This window comes from Propithecus coquereli, unplaced genomic scaffold, assembly GCF_000956105.1.
Source record: "Propithecus coquereli isolate 6110/MARCELLA unplaced genomic scaffold, Pcoq_1.0 Scaffold37, whole genome shotgun sequence".
NCBI classification, from domain to species: domain Eukaryota; kingdom Metazoa; phylum Chordata; class Mammalia; order Primates; family Indriidae; genus Propithecus; species Propithecus coquereli.
Genome location: NW_012149396.1, coordinates 4,604,797 through 4,625,146, shown reverse-complemented (window position 1 = coordinate 4,625,146; position 20,350 = coordinate 4,604,797). Strand labels below are relative to the sequence as shown.

Here is a 20,350-nt window from a genome sequence, read left to right as displayed (position 1 = left end):
CCTATTCTAATGGGGTAAGTCCCTTGGCGTTTCTTTTGCACACGCAGTTTGTACAAAATACTACGCACTTGCATACATTTTCTAGCTACTTGTTGTATATCTTAAATTCCCCAACTAGCTCCTAATGAAAATTCTACCCTTCTAATTTATTTATTTTTTTTATATAGTGTACAAAACGCACCGAAGCATCTAGACTTGTGCTAGGTAGAAGTTCTGCTCTGCATTAAATCAGTGAAATATTGCTGGTTGATTTTACCTAAAAGTTTGCCCTGGGCATAGGGGAAGGGGAGGGCATTTGAATGGGTAACAGAGAGGCAGCTGATTGGACATAGATGTTGACAATTTGCATACTTATTTTTTTCATTTCAATCTGTGCCACAGAGTCATACATTTGGTAATTATTTCATGCTTTTGTTTTCAGTTGAAAGTAGTTAGGGCCATATGTTTTGACAGAAAAAAGATAATTCGTACTTTTTTCAGCTTTGTAAAAGAGAATATGGGGTAACAATGTTACAGCGTACCATGGCAGCAATTTCTGTTCAAAACCTCACCAGATTGGAAACTCACTGTTCATGACAATTCTCTTGGTAAGCAGAAGATGAAGGCATCTGTTTGAAGCACCCAGAGTTAAGTTTGATGCTTCAAAGCACAGCAAAGAGTTCGTTTGTGACTCTACTTAGCATTAGTAGATACCATTTACAAATACGAAAATCTGACCTGCAGATTCCTTAGACCATAGGTGACGTGTAAGGAGATTCTGATCAAGTGCTAACACTTCTCACCTGGGATTTGGAGTGAAAAGACTTAGTTTACAGCCCCACTGCTGCCCTCCTACAATCATGTGACTCATGGGGAAGGAAGACACTTAACCCTCTAGGGCTTCTGTTTCCTAAAGCATAAGATGGGCGGGATGGTTGACCACTTGGAGAGATAATCTATCTCAACATGATGACTAAACGAGATAATGGATGCAGTAAGTCTTTATGATTTAAACTACTATGAAGATAATGAACTCGTTATCATGCTTAATCATAGAGTTTTACCAAATTTCCTTCTATGCAGTTAAGTTCAAGGTCAAAGAATGTATCTAGAGAAGTACGTACTATATCCCCTTTTGTGAATTGTTTCTTTGAGTGTTCTTATCTTTTCAATATCTGTTGAAATCTCGGGGCTTGTCTGTTCATCCTTGCTTGTGTCTCTCCTCTTCAAAATGTAACTTTCTGCTTTTGTCTCACACAGTTTTCTTCTTGATCCCTCTTGCTTCCTGGGAAAGAATGAGGTCCTTAGGAACGATGGCCCGCTGGCTGGCTGTGCTTTTAGGTACAAACACAGCACTGGGGAAACTTGGGACTCGAGAAGTAAGAATAGCACCTTTAGGGTTGCTCAAGGTCAAACACTAAAGTGACTTAGCATTTTTCTTTTGTGTGTCTTTCCCTTATTTTAATGCTCTCTCAGTACCCTCATACCTTCTCCGGTTTCTAAAAGTTCTTTCTAAAAATTGATTCTTGGGAAAAGATCTGAGACCTCATTACGTTGAGGTGCAATAATTATTAACAAACTATAACAGAATTTCCCAAAGATAGCAGGGTGGTGATTGGAGATGTGCTGAAAATGGGTTTGTGACCGTGGAAACTTTTCTGGGAATGTAGGCTTATACCCCTCGTAGTAACGTACCGGGACTAAAGTCTGCAGCAGTGAAATGAATTTGTTTACCCCAATAGTATCCAAACTTATTTGAGCTTAAATCCCTTTTAAAAAGGCACACCTGGTTAACACCCTGTGGAAGATGTCAGCTCTAGGCTTCAACCTATAGACTGGGGTTCAGAGGCAAACAGATTGGGGAATGGTGCTCTTAGAATCCTTAAAGGTGGACCTTTAAGGTATAGGTAATAGGTAATTGCCTCTACAACCTAAAGAAAGTTCAGCCCTAAACACATTTAGAAGTGAAATGCACTGAAATCTATTCTGGCAGAACCAGTGAATGTTTATCTTTCTCTGTGTTATGATGTTATTCTTAGTTTGACGTGTATCTTGTGTGTGGTGTGTTTATTCTTTCAGGCATGCGTGCACTTAGTAACTATTTGAGCCTATTCTGTGCCAGGTACTACACACACACACACACACACACACACGCACACACACACACACGTAAGCCCCAACACACCTACACATTTTTTTCATAATACTCTTTTTAACCTTATTGTTTCTGCAGTTGGCCATCCTTGCATTCGGGTTATAGAAGAAACAACAATCAACCAGTCCTAACCCTAACCTAACATTAATTTCTGTCTTTATAATGGAGTCATAGAATTTGTTTTCATCCAGAAGACTGCCCTCATTTAGTTGATAAAACAATGCTTTCAGAGGTCACAAAGCTATTTATTGCAGACATAACCAAAACTATTTTGATGTTCTAATACCTCCTAATGAAACAGTCATCATCTTAAAAAAAAAAAAAAAAGCAAACAATTGTTTGCCAAGAGAGGAAAAAATGTTGAGATGGGAGGTGATCTGTTAGACATAGCTAATAATCATGAATTTGATGTGATAGGTATACATAGAAATAGAAATAATTTAGTTACATCTGTTTAAGATTTAAGATAACCAGAAGTAATAATGATCAATTGCAACACTGTATCATATTCTTCTTAACATTACCTTGGATTTGTAATGAGCATTCAATAAATTAAAAGTTTGGAAACAACGTAGGTGTCGTGATATACTTAGCACCGTAGTCTTTTATCTGTGCCAATCCTGAGCCTGGTGGTGAAGCCGACTCCCATGTGAATAAGTAACATAAGGAATGTAACCAGGAAGAAGTCAGGTTTCACCTGGACCAAATTTTATGCAATTAAGTGTTTCAAGAGATCGTTAGCCAGGTGTAACTTAATCAGTTTAAGGCACTCTCAGCTAGGGCCAAGGTACTCATAATGTTGGCAGTGGGCATTTCTCTGATACACTACGTTGAAAGTAATAGCAAACATACAGTGTCTGCTCCATTAGTGCCAAGAGCAAGAGAAATGCAGGTGTAAAAATAAAAAGAAATATTTGGAGCCAGAGGCTAGTACACAAAGACAAGACTATATTCACACTTCACTTTAATACTTTGGGTAATAATACGGTGGTTTTCAATCAGTTTCGTGTGCGGGTATTTGGTCGTGGGTCTGGTTTCACCACGAAACCCCAGTGTAACTCTCAGCAGATTACTTAACCTCACTCTGTCTCCAGTACTATTGAACAAGTGTATTAATACCTGCCACTACTTTGCTCAGCTTCATGTGTGGAAGACAGATGAATGGTCCTGCTTCTTGTAGTAGCACACAAGAGCATGCTTTGTGCTCCCCTGCCTGAGATGATCTTGTGTTCTTCTCTCTGGGCAAAACAGCATTCTCAGGCTCTGGGCTGCTAAATGGCCAGGCAGTGTCTGGGACCCCGGGCTCTATAAAGCTGGGATTTGGTAGGAGTCCATGAACACCGGGAGAGAATTCTTAGCTATCGAGAGATACTGTTGTGTTGGTTTAAAACTCAAACTCTGAAACAAGACGACGTGGTTTTGAATCTCAATTTTGCCACTTCATTAGCTGTGTGACTTTAAGCAAGTCACTTAACCTCTCTCTGTGACTCAGATTCCATAGCCGTAAAATTTGGACGATAATGAACTATAGGATTAGTGTAAAAACAAAAGGAGTATATGTACAATTTGGCTGGAATGGTATCTGGCGTATCCTAAGTAAACTGTTAGCTGTTCTTACCATCGTCATCATATTGTCCTGCCAAGTGTGACAAGAATGTGGGGCACAGCGGGCGTTGGGACCAGGTCCTTTTCCGGTTGTGAAGAGTGTTAAGCTATGATACCGTAATAAATCGCTGCTTTTCTTTGTTTCTCATTGGTAATCTTACGCATATCTCACTGGGATGGCTGTAGGAATTCAGTAGGATAATATGTGAAAATAGCCTTAAATCTCCAATGTTCTGTATCTGTGATAACATAACTGTGATATCATAGCAGAGTGAGCCTGCCCACATCTCTCCTGGCAGTTTTGCTTCCTCGGGGTTGCAATGATAATACTGAAAATACTTCCAAAATAATGGACCATTATGTAGATTTAAATTGTAATATTATTGTCATATAATTATTAGTGGTTCTGTCTTGTTTTTTTTTTTTTAACTAAAGCAAGGTTTTTTTTTTTTCTCTCTTGTAAATTTCTATACATGTCAAAAGCTACGAAGACTCATTTTTATTTAGAGTTTAAAATTTGATTTAGAGATTTGAAAAATACATTGCAGCTACCTATATAAAAATCCTAGGAGGGGATATCATTGCCTTGTTATTTGAAGAAAAGAAGAAACAAGATAGCGCTGCCAGACCCTAAAGAACACCGAGTTTTCGTAACTCTTGGTGTGCTTTGCATGCAGAGGGCTCGCAAGTGTATGTAATCGGTGCAGCTCGCTTTTTTCGCTGTCTCTTCACTGAGCTTGCTGCAGGCCTAGGGCACTGGCAGGGAGCACAGGGCTGCAGTCTGTCCATCCTACCTGCTCAGGCAACTCCTGCTCTGTTGGGGATCGCTCAGGTTCCTGCTCTCCTTCCTCTTACCTCTTTCCATATCTTCTTGATATTTTTCAGGACTGTAATTTGATCGATAAAGACACAAACAAGGAAGGGGATTCAAATTCTTACAGTTTTGCTACTTTTTAACACGGAACAGGAAATTTGATGGGTGAGAAGGAAAAAAACTCTTGGCTGAAATTCACTTACAGGATTTAGCTTCAGGTTTTTTACTCACGAATAGATAATCCGGACTCAGCTGATATTTAGAAGGGGAGAAAATTGTATGTGATTTTTTGGTGCGGTGTATGGATATATGTTAGAAGTGATTTGTATTCTAAATATATTAACATGCTCAGGGAATTGCTTTTGGGGGAAATATATCCATATTCTTTTTCATGTATTAAATATATTATATTTTTGTGATGTGACCTGGTGGAGTGAACATGGGTCATTGCTCAGTTAGTAGAAATGAAATGCTAATATCATACATTTTACATGTTTATATAGTTGTGAAATAGTCTCTTTTTTAGACTGCCAATAAAGACAATTAGGGAAATAAAACTGTTCTTACTGTGAATTGTTTTAGGGCATTTAGAACTATTTGTTTAATTTCTTTAAAAACTTCAAGTGGTTTAGATAGGAATAAAAACTCGACAATTTCAACAGCTTGCACCTATGAAATTTTTCCATTTCTAATAAATACCCCTCTATTTGTCAATATACTGCAGGCATTTATGTGTTATCTCTAAACATGTTTTCTACTTACTATGTGATAATAGTGCAGACAGGCTTTTAACCATCACTTGGAAGTGAAGGAGGATTCTTCTTCTATTAGCAAATATTCCTTGACTTGATAATATATAATGAGAATATATCAGGTGATAATCTCTGTTTCTGTGGTTTGTTTCGGTTTTTGGCTTTTGATTGTTTGCACTCTCGGCCTGTTTGCTTGGACTGTTCTATGCCTTTCAGCGTGTGCTTAACTGCCTCTACTGGAGCCTTACAATGCATTTCCCAACTCTGCTACTTAAATCTGTGTACTAACCTTTCATGCCTTTTACTGCCCATTAGAATCTTTAAGTTAGGGAGTCGGGAAGGACTTTAGAGAATGCCAAGAGAACTGGGTGAGAAGTTAGGAGTGCGCGCTCTGTCCAGGCCCTGAGATAAGTCCATTCACCTCTTGCTTTTGCTGCTTTGCAAAATGAGGTTGAAATCATTTGAGCTTTAAAAAAGATGATGCCAAGAGGCAGGACGGAGAGCAGCAGGTGTAGAAGTAGCAGGAAAGAAAAAAGAGCATCAGTAAAGAAGTGATCAAAAAGATTTTTAAAAATAATAATAAAAACAGTGAATAAAATAGAGGGACCCAATTACCGATAACGTTAATACACGACAGAAAGAGCTAAAAGTCTGTTCAGCTTTTATTATCCATAAAAAGTGATCACATCATGTCTAACTGTAATTCTTTTGTCAAAAACTCTAGGGGCCAAGGACTAAATTGCAGTTTAAGAGTTTCTTTCTTGTACTTCCTACATATCCAGAAACCTGCGGTCACAGATATTCTTCCATGGGGTGTCGCTTGGCATGACTTGAAAGCATTTTGACAGATGGTTATAAAAAAGGACTTAAAGAAATATGTAATAGTGCATGGGACTCTAAAAGTAATGAATAAAACTAAACCGCAGTGTTCTACCATTTAATAGAATCAACATTTATTGAGTACCAGTTGTATACCATGTACTAGGGATACCTAGATAGAACATGCCTTTGTTCTTGCTTTCTCAGCCTGAAGGGAACAGCAAGTCTTAAATGAGCTAGCCAGCTAGCCTTGCTGTGTCAGCTGCCCTACCAGTGGGTGGCAAGCATGGCCCAGTGGGACTCCTCACGGACAAGCGTGACTCTGCACTAGCGCTGTCCAGTAGACCTTTTTGCGATGGTGGGAAAGTTACTGTTAACATGTTGGTGATGTCTAGTTTGGTAACTAGTGGCTGCATGTGGCTACTGGGCATTGGAATGTGGCTACTGTGACTGAGGGACTGAATATTTAATTTTATTTAATTTTCAGTAAGTTTCAATTCAGATCACTGTATATTACTAATGGCTACCAACCACATTGGACAGCACCTTGTTAAAAATAAGTGTAAGCAATGAGTAGCTCTTACAATAAATAAATAATAATACCATTTGTTCAGTGCCCATTACAGATTAGGAATTATGCTTGACGTGTATTATCTCTAATTTGATAAGTAAGGAAACTGAGGCTCTGAGGGATAAATTGCTCTGTTATATCCTCACGATGAATTGTGACAGCTGGAATTTGAACTTAATTGGTCTGACTCCAGAGTTGGGTCATTTCTACTACCCTGCCAACTCTGTTTACATGTTATCTGGAGGCTGTCTCTTCTAAGTACATCTTCCCCTTGCTTTATGGATCAGCTAGCAGTGCCTTTAACTTGGCCACAAAGAACAATGGCAGCGGTATCTTCCCTCTTCTGAATGTGGAGGTATCACTGCCTCTCAGCCATTCATTTTTCTTACTAAGACCCATGTCCTTCAAAAAATATTGTATGAGTTGAGGGCCCAACCCAGTTGCCTGGATATTAAACGCATCACCTGCAAATATGTTTCCCCAGTAGATGCTGGGAAGCATCAAAACATATGCCCAGGTCTGTGGACATCAGCAGTGGCACACGATATTGGCATTCGAGTGCTTCACTGTCACCGTTGAAAATATTTGTGAAATCTCCCGAGGTCTGAGTTACTGAGTGAGCCTAGCCAGCACGTGGGCATCTGTGGCATGATTCTGCTTTGCTGTTTTCTTCCTATCATGGAGCATACAATAACTCTCTTTAAGGGACTGAGCCTCAATTATAGTGTTTCAATTATTCCGAACTGATTCTCTTTGGAAATTAGATATTCAGATGGTATTTACAGAATCACGGAATGTGAAGGAATAGTAAATGTCTACTGTACAATCCAGTGGCCGTCACCCAACCCCACATAGTGACACTTCTCATGGTACATGATATGAAGCCACTTCTCTTGATGCCCCCAGAGTTAAGGTTTCTACTTCAGGAAGCAGGTTACTTAAAGCACACCTGATTTCACCATAAACATGCCTTTTGGCATTTTATTTTCTTAAAAGGTAATTATCAGACCTCAAAAGACTGTTTCTATAAACTATAAGCAGGGCATAGACTCATGTTGATGGTTAAAAATATCTTTTCTTTACCTCTTTTGCCTTTTAAGAACAAGCAATTGTTTTTTAATGGAAAGAACACAGACGTTGATGACCAATTCAAATCCTTGCTTTACCTCTTGAAAAACTTGTAACGTGGAAACATAGCTTAACCTTCCTGAGTTAAGTTTGTTCAGATAATAAAAACAATGGCAGCATGACGTCAACACTAATGCCTGATGTTTGTTGCATGCTTAATTGTGCCAGGTTCCATTGTAGTTGCTTTACATATATTATTATGCAACTTAATTTTCATAAGAACTTTGTATAGCAGACATCATAATTTCCATTTTACAGGTAGGAATCCAAAGACCAGGGAGTTAAATGTACTAGATCCCAGGTTACCTAGCTAATAAATGGTGGAACTAGCAGTCAGACCCAAGATGGTTTGGGACAATACATTTGACCTCTCTACGATACTTCAGCCTTGTGAAATAGGAATTCACAAGGCTAATAGTATATTAATACTATTAGCAGTATCCACCTTGTGTGATCACTACGAAGGTTAGAAATGATGTATGTGGAACTTCTACCACAAAAGCTGTTCCACAAGAGGCCCTAAACAAATGGTAATCATTGTTGTTTTAAAATCTCTGTAAGTGAAACTGATATGTCAAGACCAATAAAAATGAGAGTATCAAAAGGAAAAGGCATGCTGCCTTCATTTTGTTTGTTGGTTTGTGTGTGCTGGCTTGGTTTTCTTCTTTTCTGATAGGCAGAGGTTTTATTCAGAACTCACCATACTGTTTTTTCCTTGATGACTGCAGAAAGAATAGTTGGGAACATTGAATGGAACAGCTAGTACGGCATAGTGGTACTTCTCAAACTACAAAAAAAAAAAATTAAATCTGTAAAATGAAAACCTTTTTTTCTTGTGTCAGTTCAAGATTTAGTGTTATCTAGAGAGCTTTGTTAAACTCAGAGTTTCTATATGATTTGTGTTAAATTTAGCGTTGTGAGAGAAAATGGTGCTAACTTTGAATATTAAATATACTGTGTTGTTAATTTTCCATGAAACTTTTACTCAAAAAATAATTTAGTAAAAGAAGTGTGGCCTATGAGCTTCGAGCAAATTTCCCTATGTCCAATCTGGCAACAAAAATTTCACACTTCTTTAGTTACTCTTGTGGGAAGAATCAGGCTGCCAGCAATCACCTTGATCTAAGCCACCTATTGGAGGAAAATTTAAGTGCAGATTTTTGATTCCCATTAGATTTTCCTCATATTTCATTGTTGGGGGTCATTTAAATACATTGTACTAGAGTTTGGGATTTTTATTTTGTTTTAAATTGGACCAGTTTTCTGGTGTTTGTCATTAAAAATAACTCCAACTCTTGGGAGAGATCTAGAGTTTTATTATTTTATTAATCAAATAAAGTTATTTTATTTAGTAATTATGTTATTAAGCTTTCTGTATACCTAGGATAATAATAATGAAAACAAAAGGAGTGTGAGCTTTTCTTATTCTTACAGATTTTAATGTCATTAAAACCTTATTGAAACCCATATTTTGAAGACTTTTGGTTGAAAATTGGCAAAATAGTTGACTGAGTAAAAATGATGAAGCAACTTGCTGATCATCCAGGTTATTAAAGATTAAAATATTAAAGATAAACTGAAGTATGGACATTACAATCATGGTGTTTTCATAAATATCATCTATAATTTTAAAACAAAGTACCTATCAAATGGTGAAAAATAAAGAGTAATATAGCTTTAACCATTCCATTACTGAATTTTCTTATGTTTAGAATGTTTGTTGGGGGGTTGAACTAAATAAATTTGTTGATTCCTTCTACTTTTAAAAAGTATAGTTCTATGTGGTATTTCTTTATATGAATAAAAATATGGAGCGTTTACCTTAAAAAATAATTTTTGAGATGAGGTAACAAAGATAGAGTATATAAATGGAAAGGTAATAACATTGTACCTGATCTGTAATTACTACATGAAGAAAACTTACAAAATATACAGAAATTGCCTTAAAAAAATTATAAACAGTGATCCATTTCCTGTTAACAAAGACTTTCATCTTATCTGAAGAGTCTTCAATTGGCTACAACAGCAGAAAAATAGAAATTGCATGGTGTAATATATCCTAAAAACTTTTTAACTCTGTAGATATTCTTTTCCATACAAACAGTATTTATGAATTTGGGGTAAGTGATCTTATCCTTAGATATTTGAGTTTGATCATAATTCATAGTCAAAGTAGCCTCCTTATAAATAACCAAAATTAACTAAAGATTTTTCCTTATTTTTTAAAAGAAATGTCAAGTAATTCTACCCAAATTGGGAAGAAAAAAAAAGATGAACCTTGTAAAATGTCCTCAAATGATGTTGACATAATATGCATGTTTAAGGATAATGTAATAGAATATGTAATTAAAGTTAAACTATATTAAAAGACTTGATTTCAATTGTTTTAAAACATAAAGTGATCTAATAATTTGGGTTGGAGATTATTTTTAGTTTTATAGTAAATATAGATTTATTTCTGAAATGTGGGGACAATATATAGCACATTTAGCTTGTATTAATACTGACTGGCCAAATAGCTATCAGGCTAATAGAGTGTAGATATATTATACTTGTATTATGCTCATTCTGTTAATTTGCAATTTTCCCTTTTCTTAGAAGGTGAATTTTCTTTCATCTTTTTAACTTACTCTCAAAATCTCCTCTAAATATATTTAACAGTATTTCCCGAACTGTTAGTTGTGTAGTTCTCAACAAAATTCTGAGTTTGGGTTGACAGAACTTAGGTGATTGATTTGTTTTTTAGATTCCTGGACTAAGTTTTATTCTCAGTTCCTTAAGAATACTCAAAACATTGTTTTTTTCCCCCCTTACTGTAATCCCTGTGGAAATAGAAGCAAATCACTGTTTATACGTACAAAACGTGCTGAAAATTACAAAATAAAGTCCTATGGAAATATAGGGCTTATATCCGTTGTGACTTAAGAAAAATCCTTATTTTTCTAAAGTGTGAATGGGCTTTTCTGGTTTGTTTTTGTTTTGTTTAAGCTCCTGGACCTCCCAATTTTCAAGAGCACCGGGGGGGCATATGTAGCATTTATTTGACGTATGGATGTGTATGCATATTCTCCCACAACTGTCTCTGGACCTGTCCTTTGTGCAATCCTAAGCCTTGTATCAAGGTTTAGTTTGTGATTCATGGTGTTCTGAGGGCAATTATATAATTTTTCTTAGGGTGTTTATTCAATGTGCACTGTAAAAGAAATGGGAGTTATTTTTTGGTAACCCTGCACTTGCCTTTTTATTGGTGCATTTCTTTTCCTTTTACTGTGACCTGTGAATATCACTGTAGGCTCACTGCCAATTTTGTGAGCCGCTGCCTGCTTCAAAATGGAGGCAGGAAAGTATCCATTTTCATCAAGAGGATGACAGTGTTTCAGTCTTTCTGGCCATCTGGAGAGAGGAACTTTGAGAGCAAAAGAAAATGGGAATTAAAAAAAAAATTATATTTAGCAGAAAAGGCAAGGGTGAAAACCAATTAAAGTTAAACTGTACCTTATGAATTTATGCTTTTCCACTCTGCTGTCCTGTTTAAAGGAAACATAAACAAGAAAATACACAGGCTATTTTTATAAAGAACTGGTTCCCCAAGTCTCATGAGTATTAGCAAACGAATGTAAGTGAATTAGGTTTTTGGCACACTTTTTAAGTTTATTGTACACACAAATATAATAAGCACTAAAAAGGAGGGCTCCCTCCTCCCCTTCCTGCGCACACACTGATTGTTGGTGGTCTTCCGTAGATCCAGGCTTTTCATGGCCTTGTACTTGCATCTCTGCAAAAAGCTGACACTGTAGGAATTTAATATTCCAAGATATATTTATCACTTTTTGTGGTTTGGATAGTTCATTCATGTGTTCTCGCCCACTGTCTCTCTTTCTTTCTCTCCTCTATCTGTAAAAGTGAAGTTTTTAATTGAAAGGTAGAATTTTTACTCAACCTTTTGGGAGAGGCTTGGTGCATGTCTATTTTTACTTTTCACATGCTTATGGGCCCATCGGTGTTTAAGAAAAGAAAAAAGAATGCTTTGCCTCACAGGACTACCCTGTGGGTATTATATAGTGTATTTACAACTAGACATTGTTTGCAATACTCTTGTCTATCACTGGAAAATATCATACCTGGTTATATCCTATTCACACAAACGTACTGAGAATTTTTTTAAATTTTGCTATATTTTAAAAGGGCCAGTATCTATAGGGTTTGCTCAGATTTAGACTGGTTATGGTAGAAATTTAATATTTTGTATCTGCTTCTTGTAAAGTAATGGACCTTGAGATGCTTTGGTCAGTGCAGAAAGCAAAATTCAATTGGTTCTTTTTCCACAGGTCTACGCTCCATCAGCAAGCACTGCCGACTACAACAGGGACTCGCCAGGCTACCCTTCCTCAAAACCAGCAACCAGCACTTTCCCTAGCTCCTTCTTCATGCAAGGTAAGATGCTTCTTCTTCTAAGGAAAAAAATCCACTGGACAGCATCTTCCTGGGCCATTTAATGTCATACAGGAGTAAAATAGTAGATAAGTACACAATTTTGGATGTCATGAACTTCTTAGGAATTGAATTCGTTAAAAATGAATGAATTAATTGAAACTGTACTAAGACTTTTTTAAAAAATTAAACCCCCTTGAGCAATAACGAGTTAAGATTAGATTGATCTGCTTCACTTAGAACTGATGCTGCTGGTGCTTCTGCACATGACCGACCATTTCAGCCTCTTCACCATCCCGAAGAAGAATATGTGTATGTTTAGAAGTGTTTGAACTCAGTGTATGTTTTGAGCATCCTGGATTTAGCCAGCAGGGAACAAGTTGTCCTCATGTATAACCTTATATAAAATTTTCAGCCACTTACTGATTCGTAGGTAAGAACGAGGGTCCCATTTAAGATGAAGTGACCCGTTTAAAGACTGGAATATTACTTGGTGAAAGCTGTATCCCAGAATGCTAACTGGTTTAGGGTAAAAAGACCCAGTTTTGGGGGGGGACAAATATAGAACATTCCAGCTTCATAGTAGGTAAAGCATATTTGTTTTATAATTGTCCAGTGTGTTTAATTAAGTATAGATGGATAGGTTCACCTCCCCCCACCAGAGCTTCTAATCTCTTGCCATTTCTGCTTCTTGAAAAAGACCAAGATGTTGGAAATGACAGCAGCTACTTTAAGAATGAACCATTTGGAGGATACCCCTAAGGGCTCCATCCCTGATATGCCTGTGGCACTTATTTTCAAATGTGATGATCTTGTTGTCAAGTTAATACCCTGAATGTAGATGTGGAATTTAGCAAGAACTCCTGTGCACAGAACTTTCATTCTTTTTGCCTGAGTGTGAAAACCGTATTTGTGTATGCCCTGGCAACATGCCATGGGATTTCCTTCCTTATGCTACTCCTGGAAGGGCCGTGTCACAGGAAGAGGAGTTCGCTTGGGGCACAGAGTACCAGGGGAGCAGCCTGGTGTCTTGCTTAGATTGTAGTGGACACACTGAAAATCATTCTGATTAGAAGAGGTTTATCTTCTCTCCCTTCAGCATGTTAGCTCTTTCAGATTGTCAGTTCACATGCGAAATTCCATGGAAAATCTATAACATTGAATCAAGTGGGTCCCTCGGGAATAGAGAGAATTTGTTCTACACAATAATGGAGCTTTATCCAAAGATAAAGGGATCCTTTATCTTTGTGCCCCTTCCTAGGTGTAACTCTCAAAGGGATACAGCAGGCGGTGTCGCTTGGGTGCATTCTGTGCCACGATAAAAGGCCTTCAGCCGTAAACGGTAGCTACCTTGGCATGGGCTCCCCCCTTTTTTTTTTGTGAGCAGTGGGAGAAATTGTCCTACAGGTGCTTACAGAGGATGTCAACCTCAAAGATGCATCACTCAAAAGAGATTTTGACTGAGAAAATCAACCGAAGGATAAATTTCTTCTTTCTGCCTGGGAAAGTGGCTTTCTTAAATTTTTTACATGTTGCAGGAGAGGCCAGGTAGATTAAAACAGTAGGCTCCTTTCCCTAGCAGACCACACAAAATATGGGGAACAAATTTGTTTTTCTGCATATGAATATCCAAAAAGCAAAAAAAAAAAAAAAATCTAGTTGACATTTATCATGAGCACAATTAATTTGCACACAACTAATTCTATTCTTTCAAAACAACATTATGCCAAGATCATCGGATGTGATAAATATTAATTTACTGTGAAAAGCATAATTTATGTAAAATATGTATTTTTATAAGTCCGCATCGAATAGAGTGTTCTGTGTTAACAATCCTAAACGTATTGCCACCCAGTATATCACGTTGTCAGAATGTTTCAGGAGACTCTTGTTCAATGATATATATTCTCAATCTATTTGTCATATGTGCCATCTATTTAAGATGTTAGCAATCTTGAACTTCATATTTGAATTTAAGGTGACACTTAAACTTCTATAATCTAAGGACTAAAGCTAAAGTATATGAGTGATAACTTTAAAAGAAATCCTGTATTTTCACATTATGATCACAGAAACAATTACATCGTTGATCCTGTCTCACATCACCTTTCTTCAATAGAGGTACATGGTGTCCTGAGAATTCAGGACTGGAAAGAATATGCGATTAAGGTGAAAGATATTCAGAGACTGTCTGGGGCATATTTTAAACTCAATACTGTGGCCTCTTATTTGTAACTTAAATTTCCATCTTCTAGTTAAAACTCTAAAGTTTTCAGAATTGCACACATGATTTTGCTTGCATAGTTCTTAAAGAAAGAACTCTATAGACTATTCTACCTGTTACGAAACTCCAACTTCTGGATTTAAAAACCCAGTGGAAAAGAGCTTCATGAAATACAGTGTCAGATTTTACTTTCCTATCACCTATATTTTCAAAAGGCCTTTATTAAATAAATGTTATGGTGAAGACAATCTTATTTTCAAGAAAGCAATACCTGCTATACATTTAACACTTAGCAGATGGTCTGGTATAGATCCAGTACTCAGTAATTTTTATTAAACTATTGAAAGAAAGGAAAAATGAATGAATTCAGCAATAATATAGATTGTCTTTTCCCCTAGGCTTGAGAAAACAAAACCAAACAATAGCAATCTCTAATAACAACCTCTAGGCTAGTAGACCCAGGGAATGAAAAAAATCTATAGGAATGTTTTTAATATGGTGTTAACAAAAGGTTAACATCACATGAAAAGATAACTTCATATAAATTCCATATAATTTTAAACGTCTTTTAAACTCATAAATAATTTTATAAAATCCAGAGGCTCTCAAAATTATCTGTAGCGTAATATCTACTTTATGATATGTATGTACTTCTTGAATTACTATTGAAGGTTGAAGATAGCTATATTCCTACATGCCAAAAAATAAAAATAAAATAACCTAAGAACTATATATCTGAGACTCCTCTTCCATACGCACCATAATTCTAATTCTAATTCTAATTCTAATTCTGTCTATTCTATATTTTACAAAAATGAAATCTAGCACTTTAAATCTGAGATGTCACTAATTTCTCTATATGTTTTCAAAACCTGTAAACTTGCCAACTCTGTGATGTCTTAAGTATTTTATTTTCACCTCAAAGTTTAGGAACAATTTAACTTTTTAGCTGGTATTCATAGAAAAAAAGGGTCAGAAGACATATTAAGAAATGTTTTCTTTCGCAGGAATTTGCCATGCTGACTTGACATAATTCTGTGTAGAAACATGCCCTGTTGTTCCTTTCCAATTGAATTTTTGCTAAGAATACTTTAACTTTGTTAAACGTTTATATTTGTTTGACAGCATAGTGCCACTTGGGAAGAAATAATGATGACTGTCTTCTGATGCAATCAGCTAACCAACACAAAGATGAATACACAACAGGCAGTCATTTTCAAGTATATGAAAAAACCCTATTCTACAAGGCAAGGCTGAATGCCTCAGAAAAGTCATGGTTTTCTTTGTCCTTTACAGATGGCCATCACAGCAGTGACCCTTGGAGTTCCTCCAGTGGGATGAATCAGCCTGGCTACGGAGGAATGTTGGGCAATTCTTCTCATATTCCACAGTCTAGCAGCTACTGCAGCCTGCATCCACACGAACGTTTGGTAAGACGGACTTGCGTGGTGATGGGAATAACACGGCTAGTTTATGAAATCTCGTGCTCTGTCTTTGCATGTGTGTACACCAGGATTCAAATAAACGCAAAAATGGCACACACCCATTATTCTTACAACTGTATTGTTTCTTTGATCACAGACATAACAGGATCAAATCACCTTTGTAAACCCTTCCAGATCCTCTCTGTCATTGTTCATTTGTTTATTGTGTTTTGCTCTTTGCTTTCTTTATCACAGCGTCAGCTTCCTTTGCTACATAAATACACACTGTATTTAAGTTGCAGGATTTCAGCTAGAGGGGTGCCTTGTCATTTTGTTGCTGTCTGAAAGACTGCAGAGGGCAGAGTGGTAGTAGGTTATACACATCATACGTGGACATTTCCATTTCGCCTTGACCTGTGTTACATTCCTGAAAGAAAGAGTTTATATTTTCTAAATACTCCCATCAGTAAGAGCAACCATGGGGTTTCCACACAGATCAGATTCCCAATTTTTCGTATTTTAACTCTGATTCATACACCAATCTGCCACTGATATTCTGTTTTGCCTCACTCCTTGTGAAAACTGCTGGGTGCTAGAATGTTACATGTTTCACTGCTAAAAATTTCCACTCTGATCATCACCTACACTCATCTGTCCTAGTATGTCTCTTTGTTCTGAAAGAAGCAACTCATCTGACTTTTTTCTAAGCCTCAAATTCTACCGCAGCCCAGAATCCCCTGATGAATTTAAATCTGTCCTTAAAAGGAGAAAAGAGTCTAGATCATGAGTTAGGTTTGGGGTGCAGATAAGAAGAGACTTGAGTCCCTTGTGCAATAATGTAGCTTAAAAGATATGTGAACCTCAACTCCTACAAATACAAAGTGGTTAGGGCAAATCCAGTGACCCTTAGTGGTACTTCCATCTCTACTCTGTACCTTGCAGTTTGCCACATTTTCTTCTTCTCTGTCAGCATTTATGTTTCTTTCTCTGTTCCAGTAAAGGAAATAATTCTGGATTTTTGTGGCGTTCCCACTCTTGCTCAACCACTACAGGTACAGTCTGTAGACATGTATGTAGACATGATAGGTTGTATATCCTACTCTGAAAACCAAAAAAAATCCAGAAGATAAGATTTCTGACATCTTGAAAATACCTATTTAGTTGGTCCTAGTGATGGAGATAGGTCAATTAGCCTATACGTACCTAAGAGGCCAATGGTAGAGATGGAATTGGCCTTTTTATGTCATCTCCCAAGTTCTAATGTATGAATCCCAAATATCTCAAGTTTCAGCACATTTTCAGTAAATAGCAGATGACTTACTTTCAAATTTCCTCTTCTCCCACCTCCTACTTGAAGAGACTAGAGTGAAAGCTTAGAGAACTATTATCATACTAGAATTTCTTTTGACTAACATTTCTATTTCTCCACCATCATTTTCCATTTCTCTAGGAACACATAATCAAAATTACATGTGTCCTATGAGCAAGGGAAGTTTTAATTACAAATAAAAATATTTGGCACTGTAGTAACATGTGGAAATTTCAGTTGTCTATTGGATGTTCATTTTTCTCTTTTCATTTTTATGTTTATTTTTTTATTTGATTTTTTTCTTTCCTCGTATATTTCTTTCTTTCTTTTCTTACCACGCTCTAGAATTTTGAGTTAGGTGATTTGATTTTATCCCAATCAAGTCTACGGTATGGGAAGTATCTTCAAAATGTGCTTTGATGCACAAAAAGTGTAATTTCAAATGGGAACCAACTACATTCCTTTTAGAAAAAGTTTTGCTGAAGCAAAACAATATTACCAACCAAAGAGAAAGACCATTTCAAAGGAGTAACCCAATAGACTAGATGAGAAGATGTTTTTGTACACAGGAATTTTAGTCTTCATATGATCAGTTAGCAAATTTCAGAGCAGGATTTTTGTTTTAAAGGGGAAATGAATAAGCTCTCTCTGGTGATGTATATTGTTGAATTTTCCCACTGATAGTGAAACTATGGAATTATTAGATCTAGTTACCTTTGTAATTTCAATATTTTACCATCTGAAAATCTTTCACGGAAGTGACTTTTAAGAATCTGACACTGATTGGGAATAGTTTGAATATACAGTAGCAGTTGGTGTCCTTTCACTTGAAAATAATGATAGTGCCTGACAATTTTAGTTCATGGCATTTGGCTAGTCCCACACTGAGCAAAGGGATAGTTTGAAAAAGCAGAGATCTTTCCCTGGAATATTTTGGGTATCCTTTGGCTAAGTTAGTATTACCTCTAAAGGTAAAACATTTTAGAAACATCATTGCCTTCATCACTTTATGCCCTGTTATGATAAAATGTGTATAAATAAGCTTAAGATCCACATATGTCAGTAGAGACTGTCAGGTCACCAATTTTAAGTCTTTAAATCCCCTTTGCAGCGTCGGTGTCTGCAATAGTATCCCACAGGTAATTACTACTACGTTACAGATACACACACAAACTCACTCAGATGCATGGAGTTTGGGGTTAAGCTTTGGAATGGGATGTTGTAGAAGATTTAAGTTCGGAATGAGTTGGCAGAGTTCTTTTTAAAAATAGGATAGAGTCCTCACTGTCTGGCATGATTTAGGCATGATCGAGTGAAATAGTCTCAGGAATCTGGAATTTTAGTATAAAGGAAGTTCTGTTGGTTTTTATTTTTCGTAACATAAACTTTTACTCCAGTAATTCTCAACTGGTGAGAGGGGGATTTTGCCCTTCGGTGAACATTTGGCAATGTCTGGAGACATTTTTGTTGTCACAACTAGGGGGTAGATGCTACTGGAATCCAGTGTTTAGAGGCCAAGGTTGCTGGTAAACAGACTGTTTTGCACAGGAGAGCTTGCACAGCAAAGAATTATCTGGCACAAAAGATAATAGTGCCGAGGTTGTGAAATTCTGCCTCAGCCCAAAGCATTATTTTATTCTTATGTTGGTAGTATGTGCTACCAATTAATGTATTTTTCTAATCTTTAAATTACCAACCCATAGGTCAAATAAAAACAACAGCTATAGCAACATTTCCAACATTTACTTTGTAAATAGACCTTAAATACACTAACACTGGGTATCATAAGTAAAAATAAGCAAGTACTGGGCATGTAAAGCCATACCACTTTGTCACACTCTTGTCACCCTTGTCCCTTTTGTATCAAGCAGGACAGACACTAATAACTGGAGTGAGAGACTAAGATGACCTCTTACAGTTGATCCCTAAATCCTCTAAAAGAGACATTATTCCCATAACACTAATATTCTCTGTGGTGTATTTATTATGTCTCTGAGTGACAGTAGTTTTCAAGAAACTGTTTATTGTAAAATAATCTAGTTATAAATCTCATTAATTTCTTTCAGCATCTAATTTTCTCTGAGTCTCTAAAAATAACTGATTTACATGGATTGCACTGGTTTCCCCACCACATCTATGGGGATTAATTTTTCTTTTTATTCTGTGAACTCAGTATTAACCCTTTGTCAAATCCTGAATTACTGTCCATTTTGCATAAAGTTAAGAGAGTCCAAAAATTCTCATTGATGCGATTGTCGTTTCTCTCTCATCTTCTGATGATTATAGTTATTTAGATATTTTTTACAATTCTTTTTCTTTTTTTCTGCATACTTTGGACTGATATGTAGTTTGTCTGTTCTTCAGAAACCAAGCATGGAATAGGACTGTGTAAAAATGAAGTCAAACTATGTCTTTTTTTTCCCTTATTTTTCTTTTTCCACATTCTGTTTCTATTTCTCCACTTTATTATAGTGTTTGGCTTTAGGGAGAAATAGCTCTGTCCCTGCTGTCCTAAGTGTGGTGTTCCATGACTTATCCAGTCTTTCAGATTGGTTTTGCCATGGAATGGGCCCACCCCATTATTCTCCAGAGAAAATTTCATGGACTACTTGGGGTATTCTTTAAGTGGCAAGTAGACATGAGTTTAACAGGTGGTGTAAGGAATTTTTTGGTCAAGGAAAGAGGTTCATGAAATTAAAAAAATTGAAAGGCATTCTCAGAACCTTGGCAAGGTTTAAGGGTATCATCTCAGCTTTTTCACTGGAATATTTTTAAGTTGGTCTGTTTTTGGCATCAGAGGTATTAAGTTGCAAGACACCCATCTGCCATTGACAGACTTAGCTCTGAGGTATAGATTCATTTCCTGGACTATTTAGGTGTCTCTCAAGTAAGTCATAGTTCAGTCCACTATTTAATTAAACTCTAACTGATAACTAGTTGTTCATTGAGCATATAGTGTAATTATATGTTTAGGATTCAGCCACAAGCTGTGGGATGCAGAGCTATGAACTCTATTCTCCCCCTTTAAAGAGTTTACAACATAGGTAGAAATGTACTTGAATGAGCAAAAAATGAAAGGCAACATATAGTAAGTGTTAAGTGGCACAGTGCAAAATGTAAGTGCATCAGGACGCAGAGA

The 20,350-nt window shown here is 36.6% G+C and overlaps 1 protein-coding gene across 9 annotated transcripts in view; it reads left to right on the top strand.

Annotated features, from left to right (window-relative positions):
* The window catches only part of TCF4 (transcription factor 4), a 392,852-nt gene that overhangs the window by 325,668 nt on the left and 46,834 nt on the right, over nucleotides 1–20,350 (top strand). For all 9 annotated transcript variants that reach the window (XM_012651753.1, XM_012651754.1, XM_012651755.1 and 6 more), the window contains 2 exons: nucleotides 12,152–12,257; nucleotides 15,775–15,908. In XM_012651753.1, the coding sequence (XP_012507207.1) occupies nucleotides 12,152–12,257; nucleotides 15,775–15,908 (240 nt within the window). The remainder of the gene's footprint in view (nucleotides 1–12,151; nucleotides 12,258–15,774; nucleotides 15,909–20,350) is intronic.